The sequence below is a fragment of the Synchytrium microbalum genome, assembly GCF_006535985.1.
Source record: "Synchytrium microbalum strain JEL517 chromosome Unknown SmJEL517_scf0016, whole genome shotgun sequence".
Lineage (NCBI taxonomy): Eukaryota > Fungi > Chytridiomycota > Chytridiomycetes > Synchytriales > Synchytriaceae > Synchytrium > Synchytrium microbalum.
In genome coordinates this window covers 321305-347469 of record NW_022158365.1, presented here as the reverse complement: position 1 = coordinate 347469, position 26165 = coordinate 321305, and the positions used below count along the sequence as shown (strand labels likewise).

The window sequence follows — 26165 nt, the reverse complement described above, 5'->3', positions numbered from 1 at the left end:
TACAGTTCGTCCAAAGCCAGTGATTAGCTTTTACACAAAACGTTCCAATTGGAAACCGGTTATCGTGACGACAGAGTCTTTGAGTTTCATCAAATTGCAAGAATTTCTAAGTGTCGAATTATCCAAATAGTTGCCAACCATAAATTTTCTTATCGTCCTGTATTGGCTGACCGCAAAAGATGCCCCTGAAACTTGTTGATTCAGGTGTTTCCATTGAATCCAAGGGACACCTGGAGGAGGAGCCATGTGCAACTGCCGATGACGATGAAATCGTTCACATTTATCCGAAAGAAATCGTCGTTGACACCATAGATCCTCGAGGTTGGTGATGGCAAAACTCTATGTGTTTTGGTTTTTGTGCTTAAGAAAGTAGCTGAGTATACCGTGGGTAACTTGATCTAACTTGCATGTAGATACACCTACACCTGATGCATGGGTTCCAAGAGCTAAGGAGCTGGTTCGGTTGACTGGCAGGTGTGCTTGATGTTTTGTTACTTGTGTGCTGGAATGGGCGTGAAAAACGAGCTTACCCACTTACTGGGACAGGCACCCCTTCAACTGCGAAGCGCCACTTCCATTGCTGATGAAGCAGGGATGGTTGACGCCTGTAGCTTATCACTTTGTGAGGAATCATGGCTATTGTCCCAAGGTCGACCAGGTGTCTCACCGTTTGACCATAGAAGGGTAAGAAACTCATCAGTCTCGAGCCTGTAACAGCTGAATAGGCGTCTTTTCGCTTATTTTATTCGCTTTGTTAGACTTGTCGAGAGACCACAATCTTTTACAATGACGGAAATTATGGATATGCCCCACGAGGAGTTTCCTGTGTTACTTGTGTGTGCAGGCAATCGAAGGAAGGAACAGAATGCTGTAAAGCAGAGTATTGGATTCAATTGGGGCGCTGCTGGTTTATCAAATTCGATTTGGAAGGGTGTACAACTACGAGAGTTGTTGACACATGTTGGAGTAAATCTGAAAAAGGCAAAGTACGTGTGCTTTGAGGGTGTGGAGGATTTACCAAAGGGCAAGTACGGTACTAGTATATCCATAGACACTGCTATGGATCCTCGATGTGGTGAGTCATGCCCTCGTCTCCTTTCGTTGAATTTCCCATTTGCGTCCGTTTTTGATATTTATGAAGTTTTGGTTGATTAGATGTACTAGTCGCTTATCAAATGAATGGTAAATCCCTCGCTCCGGATCACGGCTTTCCAATAAGGATGATAATTCCTGGTCATATCGGTGGACGCATGGTGAAATGGCTGTCTCGTATAACAGTTACAAGCAAAGAATCCGATTTATACTACCACTACTTCGACAACAGGGTCTTACCCACCGTAGTGACCAGTAGTGAAGTTGCCGACAAGGAAGAATGGTGGTATAAAGAAGAGTACATCATCAACGAGCTGAATGTGAACAGTTGTATATCTAGCCCCTCACACGACGAAGTCCTGCAGCTGCCTGCCAAAGAACCATACACTATGAAGGGTTATAGTTATACAGGAGGAGGTCGTAAAGTCAGCCGGATTGAAATATCACTAGATCAGGGTGGGTCTTGGAAGCTCGCCACCATCTTGCCATACCCACAACAGTATATACGGCGTGGTAAATACTGGAGTTGGTTCCATTGGGAATACGTAGTTGAAGATGCAAGCGTTCTCAAGTGTAAGGAATTATGGGTCAGAGCTTGGGATGGACAATCACCGCAGCCTGAAAAGATGACATGGAATTTGATGGTGAGCTTTGCTGTTAACTTTGGCTTATGTTGATGTTTTGAATCAAAGTGGTGGCCGATCATCTGAATTCATGTACTTGAGTCTTAACAACTGTATCTTCTCGATTAGGGTATGATGAACAACTGCTATTTCAGAATACGTGTTCACCATCTTGCCAACGGCTCTATACGCTTCGAGCATCCAACCTTGCCTGGAGCACAATCTGGAGGCTGGATGTATTCTTCACATGTCGACACAAACTCGGTTGTTCTGTCATCTCCCAAATTCAAGCCAGTAAGCCTTACTTCCTGCCTAGTATCTTGCTTCTGGTGCATCCACGAAAGCTTACTAACCGATATCACCACTTTCTTTGCATGTAGGTCACAGCAAATGGTCTGTTGTCACCAATGATGAGAGCCACGGGCGCATTGGCTCCTTCACCGTTATTAAAAGCAATGAATGGACCAGAGATCAAGGAGATTGTTGAGCTAGTGCCATCGAAACCGCTGGCAAAATACACCATGAAGCAAGTCGCAGAACACAAAACCAGTGACGATTGCTGGTTTGTCCATAGTGGTAAAGTATATGACGCTACGCCGTTTATGACAGCCCATCCTGGAGGTGCCGATAGTATACTAATAGTGGCCGGAACCGACTGTACCGAAGAGTTTGATGATATCCACTCGAAAAAGGCACACGTGATGCTGAAGGACTATCTAATTGGTGAACTGGTAGTAGACGACGTCGCAGAATATCTTGATAAAGTGACCACCTTTAATCCTCGCACATATACCCCATATTTGAAACTCGTAAAGAAGGACATACTCAACCACGACACCCGAATATTCCGATTCCAATTCTCAGACACCGATATGATGGGTATGCCAACAGGCAAGCACGTCATGCTGAAGATACCTAGTCAAGATGGTGAATCGAAAAACGTAATCCGAGCCTATACCCCGATATCAACGTCATCTCACGTCGGTTACATGGATATTTTGATTAAGATATACTTTAAAGATGAAAACCATCCGACAGGGGGTAGATTCACTTCAGCTCTGGAACAATTGAAAATCGGAACAACGATTGATGCAAAGGGGCCGTTGGGCCATATAGAGTACTTGGATGGGTCAGGAAACGAATTCTTGCTCCCGTCGTCTGCATCATCACACGATCATGTAGTTACTAAGGTCAAACACGTAACAATGCTTGCCGCTGGAACAGGTATAACACCAATGTATAATGTCTTGCAGCAAATGCTGCCAGACTTGGATAAACTAGCTGCTAAAGATGCGCCTAAAATCCAATTGCTGTATTCCAATCGTAACGAAGATGACATTCTTCTGTATAAAGAGCTGGAAGCCATGGTGAAGCGCTACCCAACTCGGTTTAGCATATACTATACTCTGTCTGGTATCAAACCTAGTAACTGGAAGCATGGCAAGGGAAGAATTGACAAGAAGATGATGGAGGATTACATACCACGTGCAAAGAAAGGGTCGGTAGCCTTCTTGTGTGGTCCAGATGGAATGGTTGATACCTGTAAAACACTGCTGAAGGACCTAGAATTCCACGAAGACTGGATTTTCGAATTCTAGATCCAGTCTTCAACTATTGGACCAAATTCCTCTTCTCATATATACATTGTAACTTTTATCATATACGTAGGCATTCAAAGTAGTCAGTGGCTGGTACGCGATCGCGGTTCATGGTGGTTGTAAGAGTATAATATATCTGCTTTATAAGAATCACGAATAAATCTTTTTTGTTGTCTTGCTTAAACCCGTCGTCATCAAGCTTTCAGCCAGTCGGTACCTGACAAACTTCGAATCTTCAAACACTTGATCTTGACTTGTTCTTCAGCCATTGTTGTTCATAGTAGACAGATAGCGGTGCCCTATGATATACATTGGCCAAGATGAGCTTCAAGCAGATTGGCAATCCTCAGGAACGAGGTTCGTTCTTCAAGCCAAACACTGCACTTCCGACATACAAAGCACCACCAATACCTGTTGAAGGAGGCTATGAAAATGAGATTGCGCCTATTCAGGAGCAATATTATCAGATGGAGGAGATGGCAGATCGATCCCAGCTAATGTTTGAGGAAATTCAGCTGAGGGATGAAATGGATGAGCGCATGGGTTTCTATCGATACGCTGAAGGACCTGAAAAGCTAGGATGGCTAGTCAATTTACATCCAGTATGTGAATCATTTTAGCTTAAAGATCTACCGTCTCAGTGTGTGTGCTTGTCTAATGACGCTCAACTTTGCACTCTGTGTTGTTTAGACGCTCGTCAAGGATCAAGAAAGTCCAACTGGAAAGTCTGCTATTGACTTGTATTTCCTCGAAGAAGATGGCGGTTCTTTCAAGTCGACCGTTCTACATGAACCATACTTTTTTATCAAGTGCAAAGTTAGTGGTGCTCTGCTTTGTCTAATTTGTACTTACAGCTAGGTTGACTCTATTTTCTAATAGACGGACACAGAGGCAGATGTAGAAGATTATCTACGACGAAAATTCGAAGGTGTTCTTCTTCGTGTTGAGCGAGTCGAGAAGGAAGACTTGGACTTGGTGAGTTGTCACTCGTTTTGTGTAGTTTTCGCGAAACCTATCGTTTGACACGTATAATCGGTAGGCAAATCACTTGCTTGGGCACAAGAGCCTATATCTGAAACTCACGTTTTGGAATACATTCAATCTCATGGCATGTCGCAAACACTTGATGTCTGCTTACGAGAGGAACAAACTCAATCCAGAAACCCAAGAGTGAGTCAAATTATTCCGCTTTTCTGAATGGCTCTAATGCTCTAATACTGTCATCTTTCAGGTCAGAGGACATATTCAATGATCGTCCTAAAAACCCAATCAAGAGCAGCCACAACACGGTGGACAATATTATCGATATTCGAGAATTCGATTTGCCCTACTATGTTCGAACAGCCATAGACACTGGTACGTTTCTGATGGTTGAGATCTTGCTCTCAAAAGACTAGTCCTTTTTAACATCTCCTGAAAATCGCAATGTAGACATTCGTGTGGGTTTGTGGTATACCGTCAGAGCTCTTGCTGGAACCATCTTCATTGAGCCACGGTCTGATCGAGTCAAGCGTGCTGAACCAGTGGTGCTGGCTTTTGATATAGAAACATCCAAGCAGCCACTCAAGTTTCCTGATGCTCAAATGGATTCAATCATGATGATTTCTTACATGGTTGATGGACAGGTACAATGACACATTCCTATTGTTGCATTACAGTAACCTAGGACAACACTCATTTCATATTCAACTATAGGGCTTTCTGATTACGAACCGAGAAATTGTATCAGAAGACATAGAGGACTTTGAGTACACACCTACACCAGAATATGAAGGTCCGTTTACCATCTTCAATGAGCCTACCGAACGTGATGTGCTCACGAGATTCTTTGAGCATATTCAACAAGTGAAACCACATGTATTTGTAACATATAATGGTGACTCTTTCGATTGGCCCTTCATCAAGACCCGTGCTCTAATCCACGGTATTGATATGAAGAAGGAAATCGGATTCGACTGTGATACTCCAAGTCCTAGGAATGCCCAGTCTCAGAGTGATAGTCAAGGTCAATTCCAATCTCATCATGCAAGTCACATGGATTGTTTCCTGTGGGTCAAGCGAGACAGTTACCTTCCACAAGGGTCGCAAGGTCTCAAGGTGAGTGCTTTGTCGATGGGCATATTGTGAAGTCATCTGCCAAGTACGTTTCCGATCCTAACTCGCTATTGATTTACAGGCAGTCACGACCGCAAAGCTTGGTTACAATCCCATGGAGCTTGATCCCGAAGACATGACTAGGTGTGTTGAGATTTGTGCCCCGTTTTACGAAACACTTCAACACAAAGAGCTGAGACGCAACGTTTGAACAGATTCGCATCAGAACATCCTCAGACATTGGCACAATATTCAGTTTCAGATGCTGTTGCAACCTACTATCTCTACATGAAATATGTCAACCCCTTCATCTTCTCCCTCTGCAATCTTATCCCGATGAATCCAGACGAAGTCTTGCGTCGTGGATCAGGAACACTCTGTGAAACTCTTCTCATGGTGCAAGCATATAAAGCCAACGTGATTATGCCTAATAAACACCAAGACGACTTTGGGAAGTTCCATGATGGCCATTTGTTGGAATCTGAGACCTACGTTGGAGGTCACGTCGAGGCCCTGGAAGCAGGAGTTTTTCGAAGTGACTTGCCAACTAGCTTTCATCTTCACGCCGAAGCATATGATCAGGTCGGTCTTTGATTATGTGCCAATCAAATTTAAATTAAATCTGATGCTGTGCAACTTTTCTGGCTAGCTCATTTCCGAATTGGATCAAGCTCTCCAATTCACTTTAAGGGTTGAAGGCAAAACGAATGTGGAAGATGTTGTGAACTATGAGGAGGTGTGGAATAAATTTGTGAATATGCCTCTCTGGAATTTCACGGTTCTTTTTCTCTCCACCAGGTCAAGCAAAACATTCTCACTCAGCTTATTGATTTGCGAAGTAAACCCATACGAACCGAAAAACCTTTAATCTACCACTTGGACGTAGCAGCCATGTACCCGAATATCATCCTGACCAATCGATTGCAACCTGATGCTTTAGTAGACGAAAGCACTTGTGCATCCTGTGACTTCAATGAAGGTCCAGGAAGTCTGTGTCAACGTCGCATGGATTGGACTTGGAGAGGAGAGTTCTTCCCTGCCAAAAGGGGCGAATATAATATGATTGTCAACCAGCTTCAAACGGAAAAGATAGTTACCCATCCAGGCCAAGAAGCTAGACCATTCTCAGAACTGAAAGTCTATGAACAGAACGTTGCCATCAAGAAACGTTTGACTGAATACAGCAAACGCGTTTATAAAAAGGGAATGGAAAAGGAGACAGCTGACAAGACATCTATCGTATGCCAAAGAGAAAATCCGTTTTACGTAAATACTGTACGTCAATTCCGTGATCGTCGATACGAATATAAAGGCCTTCTGAAGGTGTGGAAGAAGAAACTGGAAGATATCTTACAGGACGGTAGTCTAGCTGCTGCCGAGGAAGCCAAAAAGATGATTGTAGTATATGACTCGCTGCAAACTGCCCATAAGTGTATTCTCAACTCCTTTTATGGATATGTGATGCGTAGAGGTGCACGATGGTATTCAATGGAAATGGCTGGTATTGTCTGTTTGACTGGTGCTCGCATCATTCAACTAGCACGATCTCGTATCGAAAAACTTGGTCGACCACTAGAGCTTGACACGGATGGTATTTGGTGTATGCTACCATTATCCTTCCCAGAAAACTTTTCGTTCCAACTCAAGAACGGAAAGTCTCACAATATCTCTTATCCGGGTGTCATGCTCAACCATCTTGTGCATGACAAGTTTACAAACCACCAGTATCAGGAGCTCGTCAACAATGAGAGTCTAGAATATAGTATTCGAAGTGAAAATAGTGTATTCTTTGAAGTCGATGGTCCATATCGAGCCATGGTATTGCCTGCATCTACTGAAGAAGACAGATTATTGAAGAAGAGGTATGCTGTCTTCAATGATGATGGCACACTAGCTGAACTGAAAGGATTTGAAGTAAAACGTCGTGGTGAACTCAAACTCGTCAAGATCTTCCAGTCACAGATCTTTGCTGTATTTTTACGGGGCACGACTCTAGAAGAGTGTTATCAGGAAGTAGCACAGGTCGCCGATCGTTGGCTGGATGTATTATATAGTAAAGGTGGTGATTTGGATGACGAGGAATTGTTCGACTTGATTTCGGAAAATCGAAGCATGTCCAAATCTTTACGAGAATATGGTGCTCAAAAGTCTACATCTATCAGTACCGCTAAACGACTGGCAGAGTTTCTTGGTCAACAGATGGTCAAGGACAAGGGTCTAAGTAAGTGTTCTGGATGCATTTGATGAGTGGCTTTAAATTTTTCTCTCCAGCAAAACCTAGACATATCTGAGATTGAGAGACTAATATCATCGTCCTTTGTAGACTGCAAATTCGTTATTACCTCGCGTCCTGCTGGATTACCCGTCAGTGAACGTGCCATTCCTGTTGCCATCTTTTCAGCAGAATTGAGTGTCAAGAAACACTTTCTGCGAAAATGGCTGCGTGATCCGAACTTAAAAGACTTTGATTTCCGAGGTATATTAGACTGGAATTACTACCTGGAACGATTTGGCTCGGTCATCCAGAAAATCATCACCATTCCTGCTGCCATGCAACACTTACCAAATCCAATACCGCGAGTAAGACATCCTGATTGGCTTCATAAACGAGTAGCTGCCCGTGATGATAAGGTCAAACAATTCCGTATCACTGAAATGTTTGGAAAGGCCAACACCTTGGAAGAAGCTTATGGTGTTGATATGGAAGACATGGCTGCTCCATCAGGAAATAAAGTGTTCAATCCTGTCGTTCATAAATATAAAAGCAAGCAGTACGATAAGGATATCCCGGAAGATTCAAATCCGCAACCACCTCCAAATATGGGAACGGATTATGTTGGATGGTTGAAACACCAGAAAAGGAAATGGGCACGACAAATCAAAGAACGAGCTCATGAACGTTCATTGATTGAACGTGGTCTGGCACAACCACGTCGTGAACAACTCATCAACGTCGAAGGATACTTCCGTCAACGTACAGATGCCCTTTTGAATGCCCGCCTGCAAGTACTACAGATCGCTGAAACTGACTTGCCAGGTGAGTTTCGTATGTGGGTCTTGGTAAAAGGCGACTTGCATTCTATAAGGTTGACGGTACCTCGAGTATTCTATTTAAATTGTCGATTCGATCAACCCGATATTGCTCGACCAGGAGTAGTAGTTGAAAAACGTGTCCGAACTCTCCCTAGGTCTCATGTATGTCACCATCTATATGAATTCACCATGGCAGAGTCGTTTTATCAGGAGAATATGAGCACTTTTGCCAATGTCTTTACCCATGAATCGGTAGACTCGGTATATGAAACTCAAGTACCTCTACTCTTCCGTGCCTTGATTCAAGTCGGCTGCTTTACTGCTGTAAAGAAGGAACGTATCAAGTCTGGTCGTGGACTCGACGACGGATTTGATGTCCTTACGGACTTGACGCAGGAAAAGAATGATGGGTATTTAGACAGGTCGAACTTAAATTTTCTATATTTATATCATGCGAATACTGGTCCACGTCACGTATTTGGTCTCTTCTCGACTGCATCCAACAAGGCAACTGTCGTACTCGTTGATCCTGCCAACAATAAGGATGCTATACCCAATCTAGCTCGATTTTATAGTGAAACGTTGGCAAATCATACGGTATCCCAAGATCCACAATTCTTACGACACGAGGGTCTTGATTGTACTGCTCTCGTGGTATCAACAGAAGCCCAAGCCAAACAGCAAATCAGCGCTGCGATCAGTGCATACCAGGATGCACGTCGTGGTGCTACTATGGTAATAGTACAGTCACCGAAATCACTCCGTCAAGTGACGGATGGCATCCCGCCGATCTCTGAATTCCCGAATGCCATAATGCAATCTCATACTCGTGATCATTCGATACCACCTCTTGATTGGCAACGTCCAGCATGCCGTAAAATGATGGGTCACTTGATGAATGTCGATGGCTGGGTTGCTGATCGAACGGCAATATGTAGATTTGCCAATGTGCCCTTCTGTAATGTAGAACCTGATTATTCCGTCTTTTTGACTGACTTGATCTTGGCACGACGACTCCAACGTAAAGATATGATTTTATGGGTATCTCTAGCTCGAAAACCAGATTTAGGTGGACGAGAACAAGATTACAATGCTGATGAACTGACTGAATCCGCTGTTTTGGAAGTCAATGTACCAGGTGCTTATGATAGTGTATGCGTGGAAGTTGAAGTCTTCCACTTGGCCAAAAACACACTATTGCAAACTGTAGCTATGGCTGATGGTGATTTAGGCTTTGATTCCAATATCGGTACTAGTGTAGAAGAGCAACTTCAGAATGGGTTGACTCGATCCATTACAGATGAATCACTCTTGTCTGGTCGTGTAGTCGAAGAAGTAAAAGGCCTAGTACAGGAATGGAGTCACCGATCCAAACGTGGAGATCGTTGGGCAGCACTAGTACTAGATCAGCTCCCACGATGGCTTTCAAACCCTGAAGCCAAATTATATGATCCTGCTCTACAAGCACTTATTCACGGAATGATGCGCAAGTCGTATTCTTCTATAGTAGCAGATTTTAAACGATTAGGGTCTCGTGTAGTATATGCCAGTTTTGAGAAATTGATATTGGCTACGACCAAACACAAGATTCCGCAAGCTCGTGCTTATATAGACTATACAATTGGTGCTCTCTCCAAGAGTTTTCAGCATTTGACTCTTGTGCCTGTACAATACTATCAGTCCTTGATGTGGATGGACTTGTATAATTGGGCAGGCGCAATTACGGCAATCAGACAGGACGAACGTAGTATTGAAGCAGGTGATCACGCGCCTGGAAATGGCCTTGAATCAGGCAACAATGGTGCTGACGAGACTTGTAACGAAGTAAGTAATGGTAATGGCAACAATGATATAAATACGGGCAACGACTCTGATACTCGCAATGACGCAACCGATCAGGATGAAGCCGATACTCGTGATGATGCCACCGAAACCGGTAATGATGCTATGGCAATTGCTCGAGAGAACCCGAAGGAAAAGAGTGAAATGCGAAAGCTCTTTTCCTTTGCCCGTGACGAGAATATGAGTGAGTCTGGTAGCGATGACGATGATAACGAAGAAGTCCAAGAAGACGAAGCGGACGATGAGCCAAACTTTGAAGAAATTCCAGAGCCACGTCAAAGTAGTAATAAACGTAAAGAGAAGCCAGCAACTACCAACTCCCAAGCACCGGAGAGTGCTCTTGAAATAGAGGCCCGATGGAATATTCAGGAGTATCTCCCAACGGCATTACAAGAGCACTTCCAACGAGCTATAGGTCACTATGTGTATGCCTCGACTCAATACCGTAAAGGCTTGTATGATGCTGATCCGTTGCTTGGTCACCGGGCAGCTAAACGTGTCAAACTAGATGACGATGCCAAGCAACCTAGAGTTGGTGGTATGGTTGGTTTAGGACAACGTCCGGGACAGTCGTCTCGACTAGATGACGATGAGGATGAGAATGATGATATGGCACGATTCCTCCGTAACTTTATTAGCATGACATTGAAACGAGAGTTGATACAGGCTGTACCTGAACTTCAACGAGAATATCATTCTGCTCGTATGAGTGGTGATGCTGATTTAGTAGCATCATGGGAGTTTCCGATACTACCTGGTAGCCATATAGAACTCAAGAAGCCTCTATTGGAGTTCATCAAGTCTGTATGTGCTGTATTGAGCCTAGAGCCGGTTATAGAACGAGAAGTGAGACATCTACGTCGAGATTTGCTCACACTTGTAGGAGAACGAGAGTTTGCCGATAGCTCCAACTTTATCAATCCATGTGAGGCCTTTAGGTTACCAGGTGTCATGTGCTATTACTGCTGTAGTACTCGTAATCTCGATTTGACTCGAGACCCGGATCTATTACCAATAGTAGCAGACGATGGACGCATAACTCGTGATCAATGGTTGTGTCCGCACTGTCGAGCTGAATATGACAAGGCGTCTATTGAGCAACAATTGGTGGATATAGTACAACGACGGTTGACATTTTGGCAATTGCAGGATCTCAAATGTACTAAATGTCGGCAAATCAAGGGGTCAAACATGCGACGATATTGTGCATGCTCTGGAGAGTTTGTGACTGTATATTCCAAGGAGGATTTCAGGAGACGAATGCACGTGTTTTCCAATATTGCCAAATTCCATCGAATGGATTTCTTGGATAATGTTGTGACTTGGTGCATGTCGCATGTGTAGATAGGAGAAGTGAGAAGGAATTAGTGAGGGTAAATAGGTAATAGTTTGATATAAGTGAGGTTGAATGTGTTGTATATTATGGTAGAATCGCAAAGGAACATAAAACGAAAAGTCATCTCACTAGATATGAAGGAGACGTGTTGATCCCAGCAGTTCCACTGAGATCCTCTACGCGATTACGCGGTTCGTTTGGAGCTTTGAGTAGCCGAGCTCAGTTCCATCCTTCTCAGCATTAGTCATGGTAAACCCGATCTTTGGCCACGTTGAACTTGCAAAACTTTCAAACCCACAGAAAAGAAGAACAACAATGTCCAAAGTGCAGCAATTCACGGCGGCCGAAGTGTCGCGACACCATTCCGCATCATCAGCATGGATTGTGCGCCACGGACGAGTCTATGATGTGACTCGCTTCCTCTATGACCATCCGGGTGGCGAGGAGTTTATCTTGCAGCGAGCTGGAGGAGACATTACTGGCATCATGGAAGATCCACTAGAGCACTCGCACTCGGACTCGGCTTACGATATGCTGGAAGAATACTTTATTGGATTACTCGTCGACGACAAGGGAAATCCATACTCGACAACATCAAACAGCAAGGTTGTTTCTGGTGAACCCAAATGGCATGGAGCTAGTGCTGAAGACAAGATTGAAAAGTTTATTGATGTGAATAAGCCTATGGTCGCTCAGGTGCGCATGTAGCGCTCGTCCCCTTTGGAGATGCCGCTTTTATTGCTTACAGCACCACACAGTTGATGCAGTTTGACTCACAAACATAACTGTGCACTAAATCATCATATAGGTATGGCGAGCTAAATGGACTAAAGAATACTATCTGAAACAAGTCCACATACCACGTCACGCAATCAACTCGGCTCCTATATTTGGCGGCGTATTAGAAATATTTACCCTGACTCCTTGGTGGGTGATCCCAACAGTCTGGGGTCCAATATCGCTATTCTGTCTATATAAAGGACTTTTTACCGTGCCAGTTTGGAGCATCCCAATCTTGTGGACTTTGGGTGTCGTCAATTGGTCGTTGATTGAATATACGCTGCACAGATTCTTGTTCCATATGGATAAATTATTGCCTGATCATCAGGCCGCTTTTACCTTGCACTTCTTGTTGCATGGTATTCATCATTATCTGCCTATGGATAGGTGAGTTCGGTCAGAATAGGATATTGTATCATGTGGCAACGCTGGTTTTTGTTGATATCATACTCGTCACATACTCCTCAATGCTAACTAAACAAAATTCTCTCGTTTTAGCATGAGATTAGTCATGCCACCAGTACTATTAGCAGCATTGTCAATCCCCGTATGGATGATATACTTGTCTGTGATACCGGTATGGCTGGCTTGGCCTATTGCCTCTGGAACGTATTTCGGATACATCTCATATGATTTGGTACATTACTATCTACATCACGGCAAACCTTCCGGACATTTTCGAGATATGAAGACGGTACGTTTTGTACTGATTATTACTGTTGTTCGAATGAGGATCATATGGTTCCTGACTTGTGTTTTTTTGTCCTTTAGTATCACTTGGACCATCATTACAAGAATGCCGATCTAGGATTCGGTATAACGTCCAAGATATGGGATCAGGTCTTTGGCACTGAACTGTTGCCTTGAAATGATTTACTTCCCCCACTTATTACATAGTATTTGCTCTTCATAATAGTCGCATACGAAAGTTGTCTTCTAAGCTTTTCGTTATAATGGTCAGCAGTTCTCTTTATATAGAATTCGTCCTTTTTTTATATACAAGCACGCATATCAAAACTTAAGCGAGCTGTGCCAAGTTTCCTAGATTCTTGTCCTTGATGTGATATTTGAGCTTGTTTGCCTGTGTTTGTTTGGCACGTATCGAGTCCCGGTCTACAAATCCAGTGCTGGAGAATCGATCCTACAACAGAGTGTGTTAGAGTAGACACCAACAGAGAAAGGAAGAATACCGACACAACACACTTGTTCAGAGAGATAGAAATGTGAATCATTCGGTGCCTGAATAACAGCAGACGTATCCCGATTTGCCAACTCTTTAGCATTCCCTGAAACAACACTCTGACGCACCACCAATGATACCGGACGCTGCCAGTCCCTTCCATCCCCACGGTTTCCATATCTCAATACATCGTTGAATGATTTTGATCCAGTTGTATCCATTCTTCGTTGTTTGGGTGTGGATCTGGTTGATACAATAGGTTGGGTGTCGATATTAACAGGAGGAGAGAGTTTCCGTGCTTCTTCATGTGGACGTGGTGCACTAGGACCCTCTGAGATAATTTTAAATTCATCCCTTTTGTTGGGTAGTTCGTGTGCGCATCGTTCTTCGTGGTGGTATTTTCCGTGGTGGTGGGTATGTGGGATTATTATGATGCCATTCTTTTCTGATGCCTCGTCTGTAGATGTCAATTCTCCATTTTTCTGCTTCCCTGATACTTGCTTTTGATGTGTCTGCTGTTGCTGTTGTCGATGTCTCTGCTGTGACGCAATCAAACCTCGTGAAGGAGGCGTAGAAGGACGATTCGATGGCGGTAATGGTGTTAAAGGTGGTGGTTGGCTTGATATTGTAAATGGACGGAAGGCTTCACTGCTAAATGTCTTGATTTTGAATTGTATGGGGACTGATGATGTTGGTGATTTGATGTGTCGTTTGGTATTTTCTTGCTTGAGTGTTGATGTAGATGCCCGTGAGGATGCTCCTGATGATGATGATTTACGTGACATGGTGTAGATGTGGTCGTGAAAATTCGAAACGTTGGAGTTTCCTTGATATTTTGATTGGCGCAGTTAGATTTCACAGCACACGTTCAAACGGTGGCATCTCTGGCTGGATTGGGATTGGAGGCACTTGTTTGTATCTTTGTCTAGCTTTGAGTGATCGGTAGTTGTTAGAGAGCCTGATGTGCTTACAAAGAACTTGCATCCGATGACGGAATGTGCAAGACAGTGTCGATGAGACTGTATTAGCGAATAAGAGAAAAAGCTTACAGCCTGACAATGTGATGAAATTCTCAGGTATGCAACTTGCCTGAAACGTCACGCCTACAAGCTGTCTTGAAAATCAAAGGAATTGTTGATAACAGGTTGTTCACCACAAACGCAGCGAAGAAGTAACGTGTATATATTGGACTGCAATAGACCATGTACTGGCATTTACGATGAGAGAGCTACTCCAAACATACCACAAACACGACTTTCCCTCTTTCGTCTTTTATCAAATCGCCTATCAACCTTCTTTTCATTTCGAACAAGAACCTGCTAGTATAACCACTAAAAGCACCTACTCTGGACGGGCTAAAGGTCAATTCTCGGTGGAAAAGTAAGTCCGAGTGTTATGCTAGAGAGGTCATAGAGCTCGCCGAGCTGCGCCTTCATTTGCAAACACTACCAGCAATTCACTCATTTTACTACGGGTTATAGTGCTCGGAAGGGGGGTCGAGCTGCCTCTGCTGTATTTGACGGAATATTAATTCGGGAGGGTCAGTCTCTTCCTGGTCTTCTCTGCTGAAAATATATACGCCAACATTTAGAAAAAAATAATCCCATCACATATTCCAACATTGTTCATTTCCTCTTAATCTCCCAATATAGAAAAGGACTTTGAGACGAATGAAAGGAAGACGACACTCATGTGGTAACTATACTCTGCTTTTTTCTGTTGGTCGAGAAAATCGAGTCGCGAGTACCTAGTAATTCATATCGGGGAAGAGGATAAAGTACCGAATCTGTGCCAAACCGTCGGGAAACATCTTTGGATGAAGGGGGGGGGGGGTTACTGCACAAACCGAAAAGTTTGTTTGATGGGTTCATAAGTCGAGGTCACTCTGTTTGATAGATTTCCTCGGGCGATCTATCAGGTGGAGAGGCGTCACAGGAGCCGTAATGATTCGACACATAGAGTTTGACATCGAGCTGGTGTCCTACTGAAGTAAAAAGGGATTTTATCAATCACTATAGTTCTGATGCAGACAATCACAAGCAACACATCGAGCAACCTTTGGCTTCGAGTTCATCAGTTTCTGGGGGGGATTTTACTGAGCTTAACCAGAAGTAGTTAGAGCGATTGTGCTCAATGTTTTGTTCGCCTATGAACTGCGAGCCAAGAAACACCCTCATGTGACATTTCGATTATACTTGGCCGAGAGTTAGAGTGATTCATCGATAAACGTGTTGTATATTTGTAAACATGACATCCTTCTCATTTCTATAGTGGTTTATGAATCATAGCGGCACGGTCTGCACCAACGCCAATCCATTCCACTACGAGAGAAAAGTTCAATGAGTTACATTGGCGAACAAAAAAAGCCGACCATTCGATTTATGCATACCTGGAACACCCATTAAAGTTTCAATTCGTTCAATGTACTTTCGAGCATTTTCTGGCAATTCATTATACTTTTTGAAGGATGAGATATCTTTCTTCCATCCTGGGAAGGTTTCGTAAACCACTTCAAAGTCATGCTCCAGCAAGTCCAAATCAGCTAAGTAGTAGTACATTTTGAAGTCAGAATGGGTTCTAGCTGGTGGACATATTGGCGCCTTAATAGTTCTTACCTGGGAAACTCTCAAGTAATTCTCCCTTGTACTTGTAGCCAACAGCGATCTTGATTTCGTCTAACTGATCCAGCACGTCCAGTTTTGTCAGGTTGACACTATAATAAGGAAGATTACGTTAGTACAAAAAACAGGAGATGCTGTTTACGTATCAAGTACAATGATTGTACCTCGTGTATCCATTCACCATGTGCGAATATCGCAATACGACCATATCCAACCATCCACATCTCCTTCTTCGACCAGTAGTAACACCCCATTCAAATCCTACTTCTTGTAAATGCTTGCCCACGTCCTAAGCAACAACCACATGTCAGTCAGAACAAAAAAAACCGCTATACCATAGCAGTGAGCTATCATAACCCTTCAGCAACTCACATTCAACTGCTCAGTAGCAAAAGGCCCACTTCCAACTCGAGTCGTGTAAGCCTTGACGACACCGACGACTTTGCCGACTTTGGAAGGAGGAATACCCAAACCGGTACATACACCGCCGATAGAAGTACTTGATGATGTGACGTATGGATAGGTACCAAAATCGACATCCAACATCAATGATTGAGCGCCTTCTACCAGTACGTGTTTGCCGTTTGATAGTGACTTGTGGATGTAGGATATGGTGTCTACCACCATGGGCTTTAACCTTATTACAAGACCCTACGTAAGGACAGGAAATTGGTGAGCAGACGGAAATGATCTGACTACGTTGACGATTCTGATGTGGTGACAGGTCATTGTGCATGTTTTGCTATTCAACTAGAACAAAAAAAGACTCCACAACCATCGTAGTATTACCTTGAGCTTGGCCAACTCTGCATCAGCATTATAATCAAAGTCCCCATATCTCTTCATTTTGTTTCCCAGCGCAGTTTTGAATTTGGCAGTAAAGACATCCCAATCCGACATCAAGTGATGAACACGTAATCCAGAACGGGAGGCTTTAGCACTGTAAGTCGGACCAATACCCTTCCTGGTAGTTCCGATATTACCGCCACCTAGTTCAGCTTCTTTAAGTCCATCGACGATTTGGTGAAAGTCGAAAACCAAGTGTGCACGGTTTGACACGTAGAGTCTGCCATCGAGCTTGGCACCTGATAGGCGATAGATGGAGAGTGTATTAGTATGTTGTGGTATATTTGAACGTGTTTTGATATAGTTCTTGATAAAAAACATGAAGATGGTGCGGTACCTTTGGCTTCCAGTTCATCAATTTCTTGAAACATGGAAGGGAGATGAACAACGACACCATTTCCAATAAGATTCATGCATTTAGGATTGATGACACCGCATGGTACGAGATGTAGAGCATATTTGACCTTGTTGACGACCAAAGTATGTCCAGCATTGTTTCCACCCTAATGCCGACGTAAGTGAGAATTCAAAAATGCGAGATGTTATGATGAAGAAAAAAAAAGTCGCAGGAGTAGACGATATATGGCAATATGCATTAATGAACAATACAACCATTCTCTAAAACAAAATAAAATCGGCTTTTATCCGTAAACTTACCCCAAAACGACAACAGACTTCAGCTTCTTGTGATAGTATATCGACTAGTTTGCCTTTACCCTCATCACCCCATTGAGTTCCAAGAACTATAGTGGTAGAGCCTGCTACAGGAGAAGCTGCAGCCGCTCCATTGCTGCCCTTCTGCCTCTTCGACATGTCCGGCTAAAACACTCGTGTGTTGTTCGTGGAGGAACGCAGGAACGGGTGGAACACTGCCATCCAAGCATTCAGAGACCAAAGAACGCGTTGGATCTATTATTTAGTCGCATTTCTTATCTTGAACGCGTTGTGCCGGCTTACATTGGCACTGTTTACTACAACAACACACGAAACACGCAAAAGCTTCACCCAAGACACGTCTGTCCTAGCTTGCTTACATTTTATTTCAGGTTTTTACTACTTACTACTTGTATTGTCAAGCACATCAAAGACGTGGAGAGCCGTAGAATGCGCGAGGCACTGGGCCTCCTCGGTGGTACGTAGGGCAGAGACTCTTGCTTTGTAACCATGCATCATCGAATGCGTCCAATACCGATTGAGGAAGTGGACCTGCCTCACACGCGTCCAAGTTCTCTTGAGCGTGTTTAACGCTTGATGCGCCAATGATGATGGCATCACTGAAATCGAGCTTGCTGTGATGCAACAACCATCTGTGAGCTGCTCCAATTGGTGTAATGTTTGCTAAATGATTATAAAAGAAATGAGAATGCGGAAATGAAGTTCGGTCTAGGATCAGGGCTCCAACTTCAAAAACATGGCAAGAAAGTTTCATTCAAGCAAAAAAAAGGGAATGTGTAAGAAGAGCATTTTCGTAAGCTTTACCTTTCTTGCAAGCATTCACGACCACGTCAATTGCCTTGAAGTAGGTATCGTTCCAGTACCTGATACGGACCAGAAAGCGCTTTGTTAGTTTGCTGCTCTGTGGAATGCGGCTTTCATAGTTGTGAGACACGATTGAACGAGGCGCTTACCTTTGCCTATACTGGGCCCCTTGTGAATGAGCGCCGTATCGACCATCTGTTGGTGTCTCTTCAAACTTGTAATGGCCAGAAAGTAATCCACCTGCGTGAAGCGAAGACAATCAGTTAGCCTGGCCAAAAAATAGTTGGAAGTGCTTTAGTATTGCCGTTACCTGCTCCGACATTGTAAGCATAGAATCGAATTCCATACTTCTTGAGGCAGGGCAATAAATCGTCTTCACAATCCCGAGTTATGCCATTGTACATCCCCTGGTAGATTGTAGGTAGAACCCATCCGTTTGCCTTGCAGATCATGTAAATCTCAACTACCTCCCAAGCACAGTAGTTTGAAATCGCGAATTCACCAAAGAGACCTTCTTTGTGTAATTCGTTCCTATGCAGCCAAGAAAAGAAGTAAGACACTACATATAACCTTCACCTGAGAACAGAGGCTTCATACATGGCACGACAAGTATCTTCGAACGGCGTTGGACGATCTGGAGCATGTAGATACAAGATATCAACATAGTTTGTCTTTAATGCCTTCAAACTGGCTCTGAATTGTGCCTTGAGTCGTTCGGGCTGGTGATCACCAGGCTTCTGAGGAGCCACCTTTGTTGCCAGTTTGTACTTTTTCTGGACTTGGAGCTGTCCCAATACTTCTTCAGTGTTTCCTTGACAGTACTAGATGGACGAGAGTACGTTGAATGACCAGGAACGAAAGTTGAGCAAGGCTAAGGATCATACCACACGAGCGGTGTCCAGTTCCGTTCCGCCATGCGAAGAGAATACATCCAACACTTTTTGCACTGTTCCAAGATCAGAAATGCGTCCCCCCACGCCTGTCCCAAACTATGGGAAGACGAAACAGAAAGAGTCAGATCCTGCATTTCATGATGCTAGATCAAGGTCTCGTAACAAGCAGCATATCACGATTGTGTGTGCTTCACATTTCAACACAAAAAAGGAACGACCGATTGAACAAGCATGGATTTTGAGGCAAAAGACGCACCGTCATGGTTCCGAATACAATTTGAGGTGTAGATTTCGGTGCCATAGCTTGCTTTATGATGCCTAGATAGAGTTTGGCTACGCTGTTGTTGAACTTGTCGTGAGGTTTGACAAGAAGTAAGCAACGATCGAGGACGACAATCCGAAGCGGATACGGAGGACTCTATTGCAAATATTCTTTACCAGTATTTCACGCGTCCGATGCTATCTTTTAGTGCTCCAACACGTCTCCTTCTTCGTCCAACTCCCACAACCATTTTTCCTGCTACATAACTTCCAAAAGTTTGATATTTAGGGCACTTCGCCAACCGATCGCCATCTAAGAGCTGTAGTGACTGCTGGTCTTCCTTCTCCACCAAGTGAAGCTGATATTGACACAATTCCTGACAGTTTTGACCCTAATTGGCCCTGTCTGTTGACCGTTCCTCCTACCAACTGATGCCTCCACCGAGACTTCAAGCCTATGACGAAATTACCTTCACTGGATCGTGCCATATCCCTTCTTTTGTAATTTGCGCCCCCTGGATTTGAAAACTTTTGCTGATTTGTCAAATTTCAAAGCACACTTAAAACGCCTATAAAACAGTGGCTCCCACAGCCTTTGTCCCTTCAATCATCCAAAAACACAATCACTCACTTTTTCAAGATCATACAAGACTTTTCAAGCATCATGTCGAACGAAACTGGATATAAGAAAATTGTCGTTTTGGGAGGAACTGGACTAACGGTATGTGGAAGCAAAGCTTGGATTTACCAACATGACTTGATTACTCATCTTTTTTTCAAACTTGTGCAAAGGGCAAGCCAGTAGTTCAGGAGCTGGTGAATGCTGGGTTTGATGTTACCATCTTCTCGCGAAATGTAAGTTTGCAAATATTTATCAGGCTTGTTGACGTATGATCTGACACCTTAGTTCCCGTTTGCAGGCCGACGCTGCTGCTCCAACAGGTGTACATGTCGTCAAGATTAGCAATCCTACTGACGTTGAAGACCTTGCTCAAAACTTGAAAGGTATGCATCTCGGAGAACAAACTTTTTTTCTCTCTCTCCCGACTCCCATTCTTATACCCCTTCACCAAACAGGCATTGACGCTGTAGTTTCTCTACTTGGCTTCCCAGTCGGCGTAGCAGCTCAAGCAGCAACAATCACAGCAGCAAAACTTGCCGGAGTAAAACGATTCCTTCCTTCTGAATTTGGTGTGGACCATTCGAAGTTCAAAAGCCCCGTGTTTGCCGCCAAGGATGCTGCGTTAGAGGAAATCAAGAAGGCTGGTCTTGAATGGACTGGTACGTTTTTGACACAAGGCTTGCTCTCTACTCAGCAAAAGAACTGATAAAGTCTTTTCTCATAGTCATCTGTGTTGGATTATTTGTTGAAGTAGGATTTACTCTTGGATTTGATGTTGCTTCTGCAAGTGCTAAACTAGTCTCGGATACAACGAATCCTGTGGCATATACTTCGTTAAAAGATATTGGACGAGTCGTCGCAGGCACATTGAAATCAAAAGCAGCAGCAAACCGAATTGTGAGGGTAGCTAGTGAATACCTTTCTGATAAGCAAACTGTTGCTCTTTTGGAAAGTGCTACCGGTAAGCAAGAACAAACATGCCTAGTTTCTGTTGATAGTGTCAAATTTCGGACTCCTTTGACTAACTCTGATACCTCGTCACTTTAGGCAAGAAATTCAGCGTCACTACAAGCACCCCAGCCGAAACTCAAGCTGAAATTGCGGCCAAGTTTGACTTTGGCAAGTTTCTGGGATATTGTAAAGGAACTGGACTTGTTAATCACTCTCCCAACGATTTTGCTGAATTTGTAAAAGAAAAGCCATATACCGCTACACAGTATTTGACTGTCACGAAAGGTGGTGTTGAGAATGCTGATGATTGGTATTCGAAGCTTTGACGAGGCTGCTACGTAGTGAATGATGATAGAATGCTTGTAGGCGATTCTTCGCCAATGAACAATCAACATCAAAACATAAAGATACGCGCTTAAAGTGAACATCAATTTGCATTTTGATATCTTTCAAAGGCTCCATTGCGAGAAAATCGAAAAGAAACAAGTTGATGGAGAAGCGACGCAAACACGAAATGAGTAGCGATCAATATCACGAGCGTAAGAATACAGCGGTTGACATCTCTTTGATGAGATATGATCCTACCGACGCGTCCTGCTTTGCTATTGTGACAGGTTCCGTTTGTCAAACCGATCGCGAATCTTCGTAATTTGCCAACCGAACCACGAAATCGTGCTTTGACACACTATATAAAGCGAGCGAGCTTCAAACTTTCAAGACCAAGAAAACATATTCCAAGACTCAAACAGATCCGACTCAAACCTCACTAGAACTACTCTAAAGAACCATGTCTACAAACTATAAAAATATTGTCGTGTTGGGTGGAACTGGCCTACTAGTCAGTCTATACCTCTAGCACCTTCAATATTACGAGATACTAATTACTCTTGATTCACGTAGGGAAAACCAGTAGTCCAAGAGCTCGCACACGCCGGTTTCTCTGTCACATTATTCTCTCGAAAAGTAAGTTTGCTAACATTAACAAAAAACCGTTGTATCTTTTCAGCTGTTTCAAAGATTCTTTCTCATTACTATGAGTGTTTTCATCTTGTAGGCCGAGGCGCACGCTCCAAAAGGTGTACATGTCGTCAAGATTGACAACCCAACTGATATCTCGGAGCTTACTCAAAAGCTCAAGGGTAAGTACAGTTACTGACAATTAGTTTTCATTCAAGGCTAGTGTACGCTCATTCGCACATGCTACTGTATTTCATTGGCACCCTTGCTTGTCATTGCTTTGCTTCCAAACCTCACATATATATTCCTAACCTGAAACAACAATGCAACCTTAGGAATCGACGCTGTCGTATCTCTCCTCGGCTTCCCTGCTGGTGTCGAAGCTCAAACAGCCGCCATCATCGCATCAAAAGGAGCAGGCGTCAAACGATTCGTACCATCTGAATTCGGTCTTGAACACTCCACGTTGAACAGCCCTGTATTCGCTGGCAAGGACGCCGCTGTCGAAGAAATCAAGAAGGCTGGACTTGAATGGACTGGTAAGCACTTTTTGAAGTGTTGTCAAGAGTTGATATTACCAGTCACTATTGCTATGGTTTTTCTGACTTTTTGTGTTTGTAGCTATCGCTGCCGGATTGTTTGTTGATACTTCCTTCTCTCCATTCTTGATGATCAATGCTGCTGACGGTACCGCCAAAGTTGTGGCAGATACCGCAACACCTGTTGCGTACACTTCTTTGAAGGATGTTGGCAAGGTCGTTGCTGGCACACTGAAGTCAAAGGCTGCTGCAAACCGTATCGTCAAGGTGGCATCTGAATACTTGTCTGACAAGAAGGCCATCGAACTCTTGGAAAAGACGACTGGTATGATTACAGTCTTCTTCCGAAAGCTACTTCGCTGTTTTGGTTGTGCGCATCATGACAACAGAGTCCTAATCTGCTACACTCTTCACAAATATAGGAAAAAGCTTCAAAGTCACCACAGTGACCCAATCCGAAATTGGTGCCGAAATAGCTGCTCAATTCGACTTTGGCAAACTCTTGGCAATGTACAAGGGCAATGGGGTCTTGAACCATACTCCCAACGACTTTGCCGAGTTTGTAAAGGACAAACCATACACTGCTACCGAATTCCTCACTGTCACAAAAGGCGGTGTTGAAACTACGGGTGATTGGTATGCCCAAGCCAAGCATTGAGTTGTATAAGCAATGCATTACATCTGTATGAAACTGGTTACCCTCATTTGCACATTTGGAAATAAAAGACAGTATATATTATATTGAAAGTTTGGTTGCAACTCGCGAGATCGTCACGTTGGAAGGTCTGGCATGAGCATCCAAGATAGTTAGTCCTTTTTGCAGGTCTGTACTTTTGATGATATAGGTGTCATTCCTTGCCGTGCGATGTCTTTGAAGAGTTTAGTTATGTTGCTCAACTGCCTCTCTTTCGTGAGGTCTGACGAAGTAAGCAACGAGGAGCGAGTACGATTCGAAGCGGATGCGGAGGACAACATTACGCATAGTCTCCATCAGTATTGAACGGGTCCGATGCTGTCTTTTAGGGTTATAGCACGTCTCCATACTCTAACAAATATTTTTCTTGACGCGTAAAGCAACCTTCAAACGTTTGATAATTCGGGTTGTTCGTCAACCGATCAAACCGATCGCTCAAGCTTATACACCCAAACTGTCAGCAACCTAGAAGCTCTCTTTACTGCCGGTCTTCCTTTTCCACCATTGATATCACGATGATTTTGACACAATTCCTCACAGTGTTTACTCTGTGTGCTGATGGTTCACCATTATTCCTATCGACTGATGGCACCACCAAGACTGTAAGCCTATGACGAAACTACCTCCATTTGACCTTTTGATCGTGCCACATCCTTTTGTAAATTGCGCCTCCTGGATTTGAAAGCTTTTAGCTGATTCTAGCTGATTAGTAATATTTCAAAGCATGTCAAAAGTGCCTATTAAAAAAGTGGCTCCCACAATTTTGTCCCTTCAGTTCCATAATCAGAATCAGTCGCTATTTCAAAACCATATAAGCCATCCTATACATCATGTCGAACGAAACTGGATACAAGAAAATTGTCGTTTTGGGAGGAACTGGTCTAACAGTATGTTTAGAGAAAACAGAGAAAACATGGATCTACGACTATGATTTGCTTACTCATCTTTTTTTCTGATTTATTCAAAGGGCAAGCCAGTAGTTCAAGAACTGGTGCATGCTGGGTTTGATGTTACCATCTTCTCTCGAAGTGTAAGCTGAATGCTATGTTGTGGAGCACGGTAAGATTTGTGAGCTGACATTCTCGACCTTCGTGTAGGCCGATGCTGTTGCTCCAATAGGTGTCCATGTCGTCAAGATCAACAACCCAACTGATGTGGAAGAGCTTACCCAAAACTTGAAAGGTATAATCTCCTGCACTCAAACCTTTCCTTTTCTGTCAATATTAAAACCATTCACGAAATAGGCATTGATGCTGTCGTATCTCTCCTCGCCTTTCCTGCTGGTCTCGAACCTCAAGCAGCCGCCATCACAGCGTCAAAGCTTGCCGGAGTCAAACGATTCGTGCCATCTGAGTTCGGTATTGACCACTCAAGGTTGACCAGCTCTAGACTTGCTGCTAAGGACTCTGCTATCGAAGATATCAAGAAGGCTGGACTTGAATGGACTGGTAAGTACTTTGAAGTGCTGTCAAAAGTTGATATGGCCAGGGAACTTCTGTTAACATTTTTTTGTTGTTTATAGCAATCGTTGTTGGATTGTTTGTCGATACTTCCTTCTCTCCAATCTTTATGATCAATCCAACTGACGGTACTGCGAGAATTGTCGAAGATACCGCAACACCTGTTGCATACACTTCTTTAAAAGATATTGGCAAGGTCGTTGCTGGCACATTGAAATCCAAGGCTGCTGCAAACCGTATCGTCAGGGTTGCATCGGAATACTTGTCTGACAAACAAGCCATTGAACTCTTGGAAAAGACGACTGGTAAGATAACAGTCTTCCTCGTTCAACCTCATGACTTTTTAGCGCATCATGGCTACACCGCTCTAACTTACCCTCTTTCTAAACATAGGCAAAACCTTCAAAGTCACCACAGTCACCCCAATCGAAATCCAAAACGAAATAGATGCTCAATTCCACTTGGGCAAAGTCTTGGCAATATACAAGGGAAACGGGATCTTGAATCATACTCCCAACGACTTTGCCGAGTTTGTCAAGGACAAACCATACACTGCTACCGAGTTCCTCACTGTCACAAAAGGCGGTGTTGAAACCACTGGTGATTGGTATGCCCAAGTCAAGCATTGAGTTGTTATGAGCAATGCTTTTACATATCTGTATGAATTCGTTACCTTCATATGCACATCTGGAAATAAAGAAACGGCGGTATATTTTTAAGAAACCGACGTTTTGACGAATCACACAGATTTCCGGTCGTCTGCGGCAAAGTTCTTCTCCATCGAAGAGAGATAGACAAGCGAGCTATCTGAGTGCCCGTAAGATTAAATCTCCAACAGCAGTGTGCTTCCAAGTGTGATTCCTGATGTGGAGCAGCAGAGTGGCAAAGTGCATGCCAAAGAACGTGGGGCCATAAGGATCTAGTTGATTTGATAGTCAATATACTGAAAACATTGACGGTATGTATGGTATAAAGCAAACTGAATCGTCAGGATCAATCTGCGACAAACACTGTTCGGATGGAGAGCCGAACGTCGATGCATTCAGGTGCAAGGTGTGCTGTGTGTCGCTGTAAGTATAATCTATGCAATACACTACTCTTACAACATACATGTATATGTGTGTGTGTGGTGTCGTTTCATATCTTCTTAACAAGCACAATATAGTTTCAAAGTTCAAAGCAGTGCACTGAGCAGATCTAGCCCACAAAGTAACATACCAAATACTATCTCGTCCGTTTCAGACGCGGGTGTCTTAGTTCCTGA

The 26165-nt window shown here is 43.5% G+C and overlaps 9 protein-coding genes across 9 annotated transcripts; 6 read left to right on the top strand and 3 right to left on the bottom strand.

The window, feature by feature from the left end:
- Positions 1-179: 179 nt before the first annotated feature.
- SmJEL517_g03240 (uncharacterized protein) lies at positions 180-3313 on the top strand (the record flags this gene model as incomplete). Its single annotated transcript, XM_031169168.1, has 7 exons — positions 180-321; positions 414-474; positions 547-684; positions 759-1075; positions 1156-1736; positions 1845-2009; positions 2096-3313. The coding sequence occupies 7 exons, from the start codon at positions 180-182 to the stop codon at positions 3311-3313; spliced, it is 2622 nt and encodes an 873-aa protein (XP_031024843.1).
- A 320-nt stretch (positions 3314-3633) lies between these two features.
- SmJEL517_g03239 (DNA-directed DNA polymerase) lies at positions 3634-11626 on the top strand (the record flags this gene model as incomplete). The annotated part of the gene is made up of 12 exons (XM_031169167.1): positions 3634-3915; positions 4004-4129; positions 4193-4288; positions 4353-4483; positions 4545-4669; positions 4745-4938; positions 5009-5410; positions 5490-5551; positions 5623-5989; positions 6057-6143; positions 6206-7628; positions 7689-11626. 12 exons carry the CDS (start codon positions 3634-3636, stop codon positions 11624-11626), a joined length of 7233 nt encoding a protein of 2410 aa, XP_031024898.1.
- Positions 11627-11933: 307 nt separating this feature from the next.
- Positions 11934-13265, top strand: SmJEL517_g03238 (uncharacterized protein; the record flags this gene model as incomplete). Its single annotated transcript, XM_031169166.1, has 4 exons — positions 11934-12314; positions 12427-12785; positions 12897-13092; positions 13170-13265. The coding sequence occupies 4 exons, from the start codon at positions 11934-11936 to the stop codon at positions 13263-13265; spliced, it is 1032 nt and encodes a 343-aa protein (XP_031024899.1).
- A 151-nt stretch (positions 13266-13416) lies between these two features.
- Positions 13417-14363, bottom strand: SmJEL517_g03237 (uncharacterized protein; the record flags this gene model as incomplete). Its single annotated transcript, XM_031169165.1, has 2 exons — positions 13417-13539; positions 13602-14363. The coding sequence occupies 2 exons, from the start codon at positions 14361-14363 to the stop codon at positions 13417-13419; spliced, it is 885 nt and encodes a 294-aa protein (XP_031024906.1).
- A 1480-nt stretch (positions 14364-15843) lies between these two features.
- Positions 15844-17858, bottom strand: ADE12 (adenylosuccinate synthase; the record flags this gene model as incomplete). Its single annotated transcript, XM_031169164.1, has 8 exons — positions 15844-15899; positions 15968-16120; positions 16194-16291; positions 16364-16488; positions 16572-16850; positions 16989-17284; positions 17383-17548; positions 17703-17858. 8 exons carry the CDS (start codon positions 17856-17858, stop codon positions 15844-15846), a joined length of 1329 nt encoding a protein of 442 aa, XP_031024907.1.
- A 268-nt stretch (positions 17859-18126) lies between these two features.
- SmJEL517_g03235 (uncharacterized protein) lies at positions 18127-19718 on the bottom strand (the record flags this gene model as incomplete). The annotated part of the gene is made up of 7 exons (XM_031169163.1): positions 18127-18383; positions 18525-18583; positions 18674-18764; positions 18835-19055; positions 19122-19345; positions 19409-19513; positions 19674-19718. 7 exons carry the CDS (start codon positions 19716-19718, stop codon positions 18127-18129), a joined length of 1002 nt encoding a protein of 333 aa, XP_031024904.1.
- Positions 19719-20342: 624 nt separating this feature from the next.
- On the top strand, positions 20343-21577 carry SmJEL517_g03234 (uncharacterized protein; the record flags this gene model as incomplete). Its single annotated transcript, XM_031169162.1, has 6 exons — positions 20343-20399; positions 20471-20533; positions 20599-20683; positions 20756-20959; positions 21025-21261; positions 21348-21577. 6 exons carry the CDS (start codon positions 20343-20345, stop codon positions 21575-21577), a joined length of 876 nt encoding a protein of 291 aa, XP_031024905.1.
- A 461-nt stretch (positions 21578-22038) lies between these two features.
- SmJEL517_g03233 (uncharacterized protein) lies at positions 22039-23405 on the top strand (the record flags this gene model as incomplete). The annotated part of the gene is made up of 6 exons (XM_031169161.1): positions 22039-22089; positions 22152-22214; positions 22306-22390; positions 22544-22747; positions 22830-23072; positions 23170-23405. 6 exons carry the CDS (start codon positions 22039-22041, stop codon positions 23403-23405), a joined length of 882 nt encoding a protein of 293 aa, XP_031024902.1.
- An 866-nt stretch (positions 23406-24271) lies between these two features.
- On the top strand, positions 24272-25530 carry SmJEL517_g03232 (uncharacterized protein; the record flags this gene model as incomplete). The annotated part of the gene is made up of 6 exons (XM_031169160.1): positions 24272-24328; positions 24409-24471; positions 24539-24623; positions 24686-24889; positions 24964-25206; positions 25295-25530. The coding sequence occupies 6 exons, from the start codon at positions 24272-24274 to the stop codon at positions 25528-25530; spliced, it is 888 nt and encodes a 295-aa protein (XP_031024903.1).
- Positions 25531-26165: the final 635 nt, after the last annotated feature.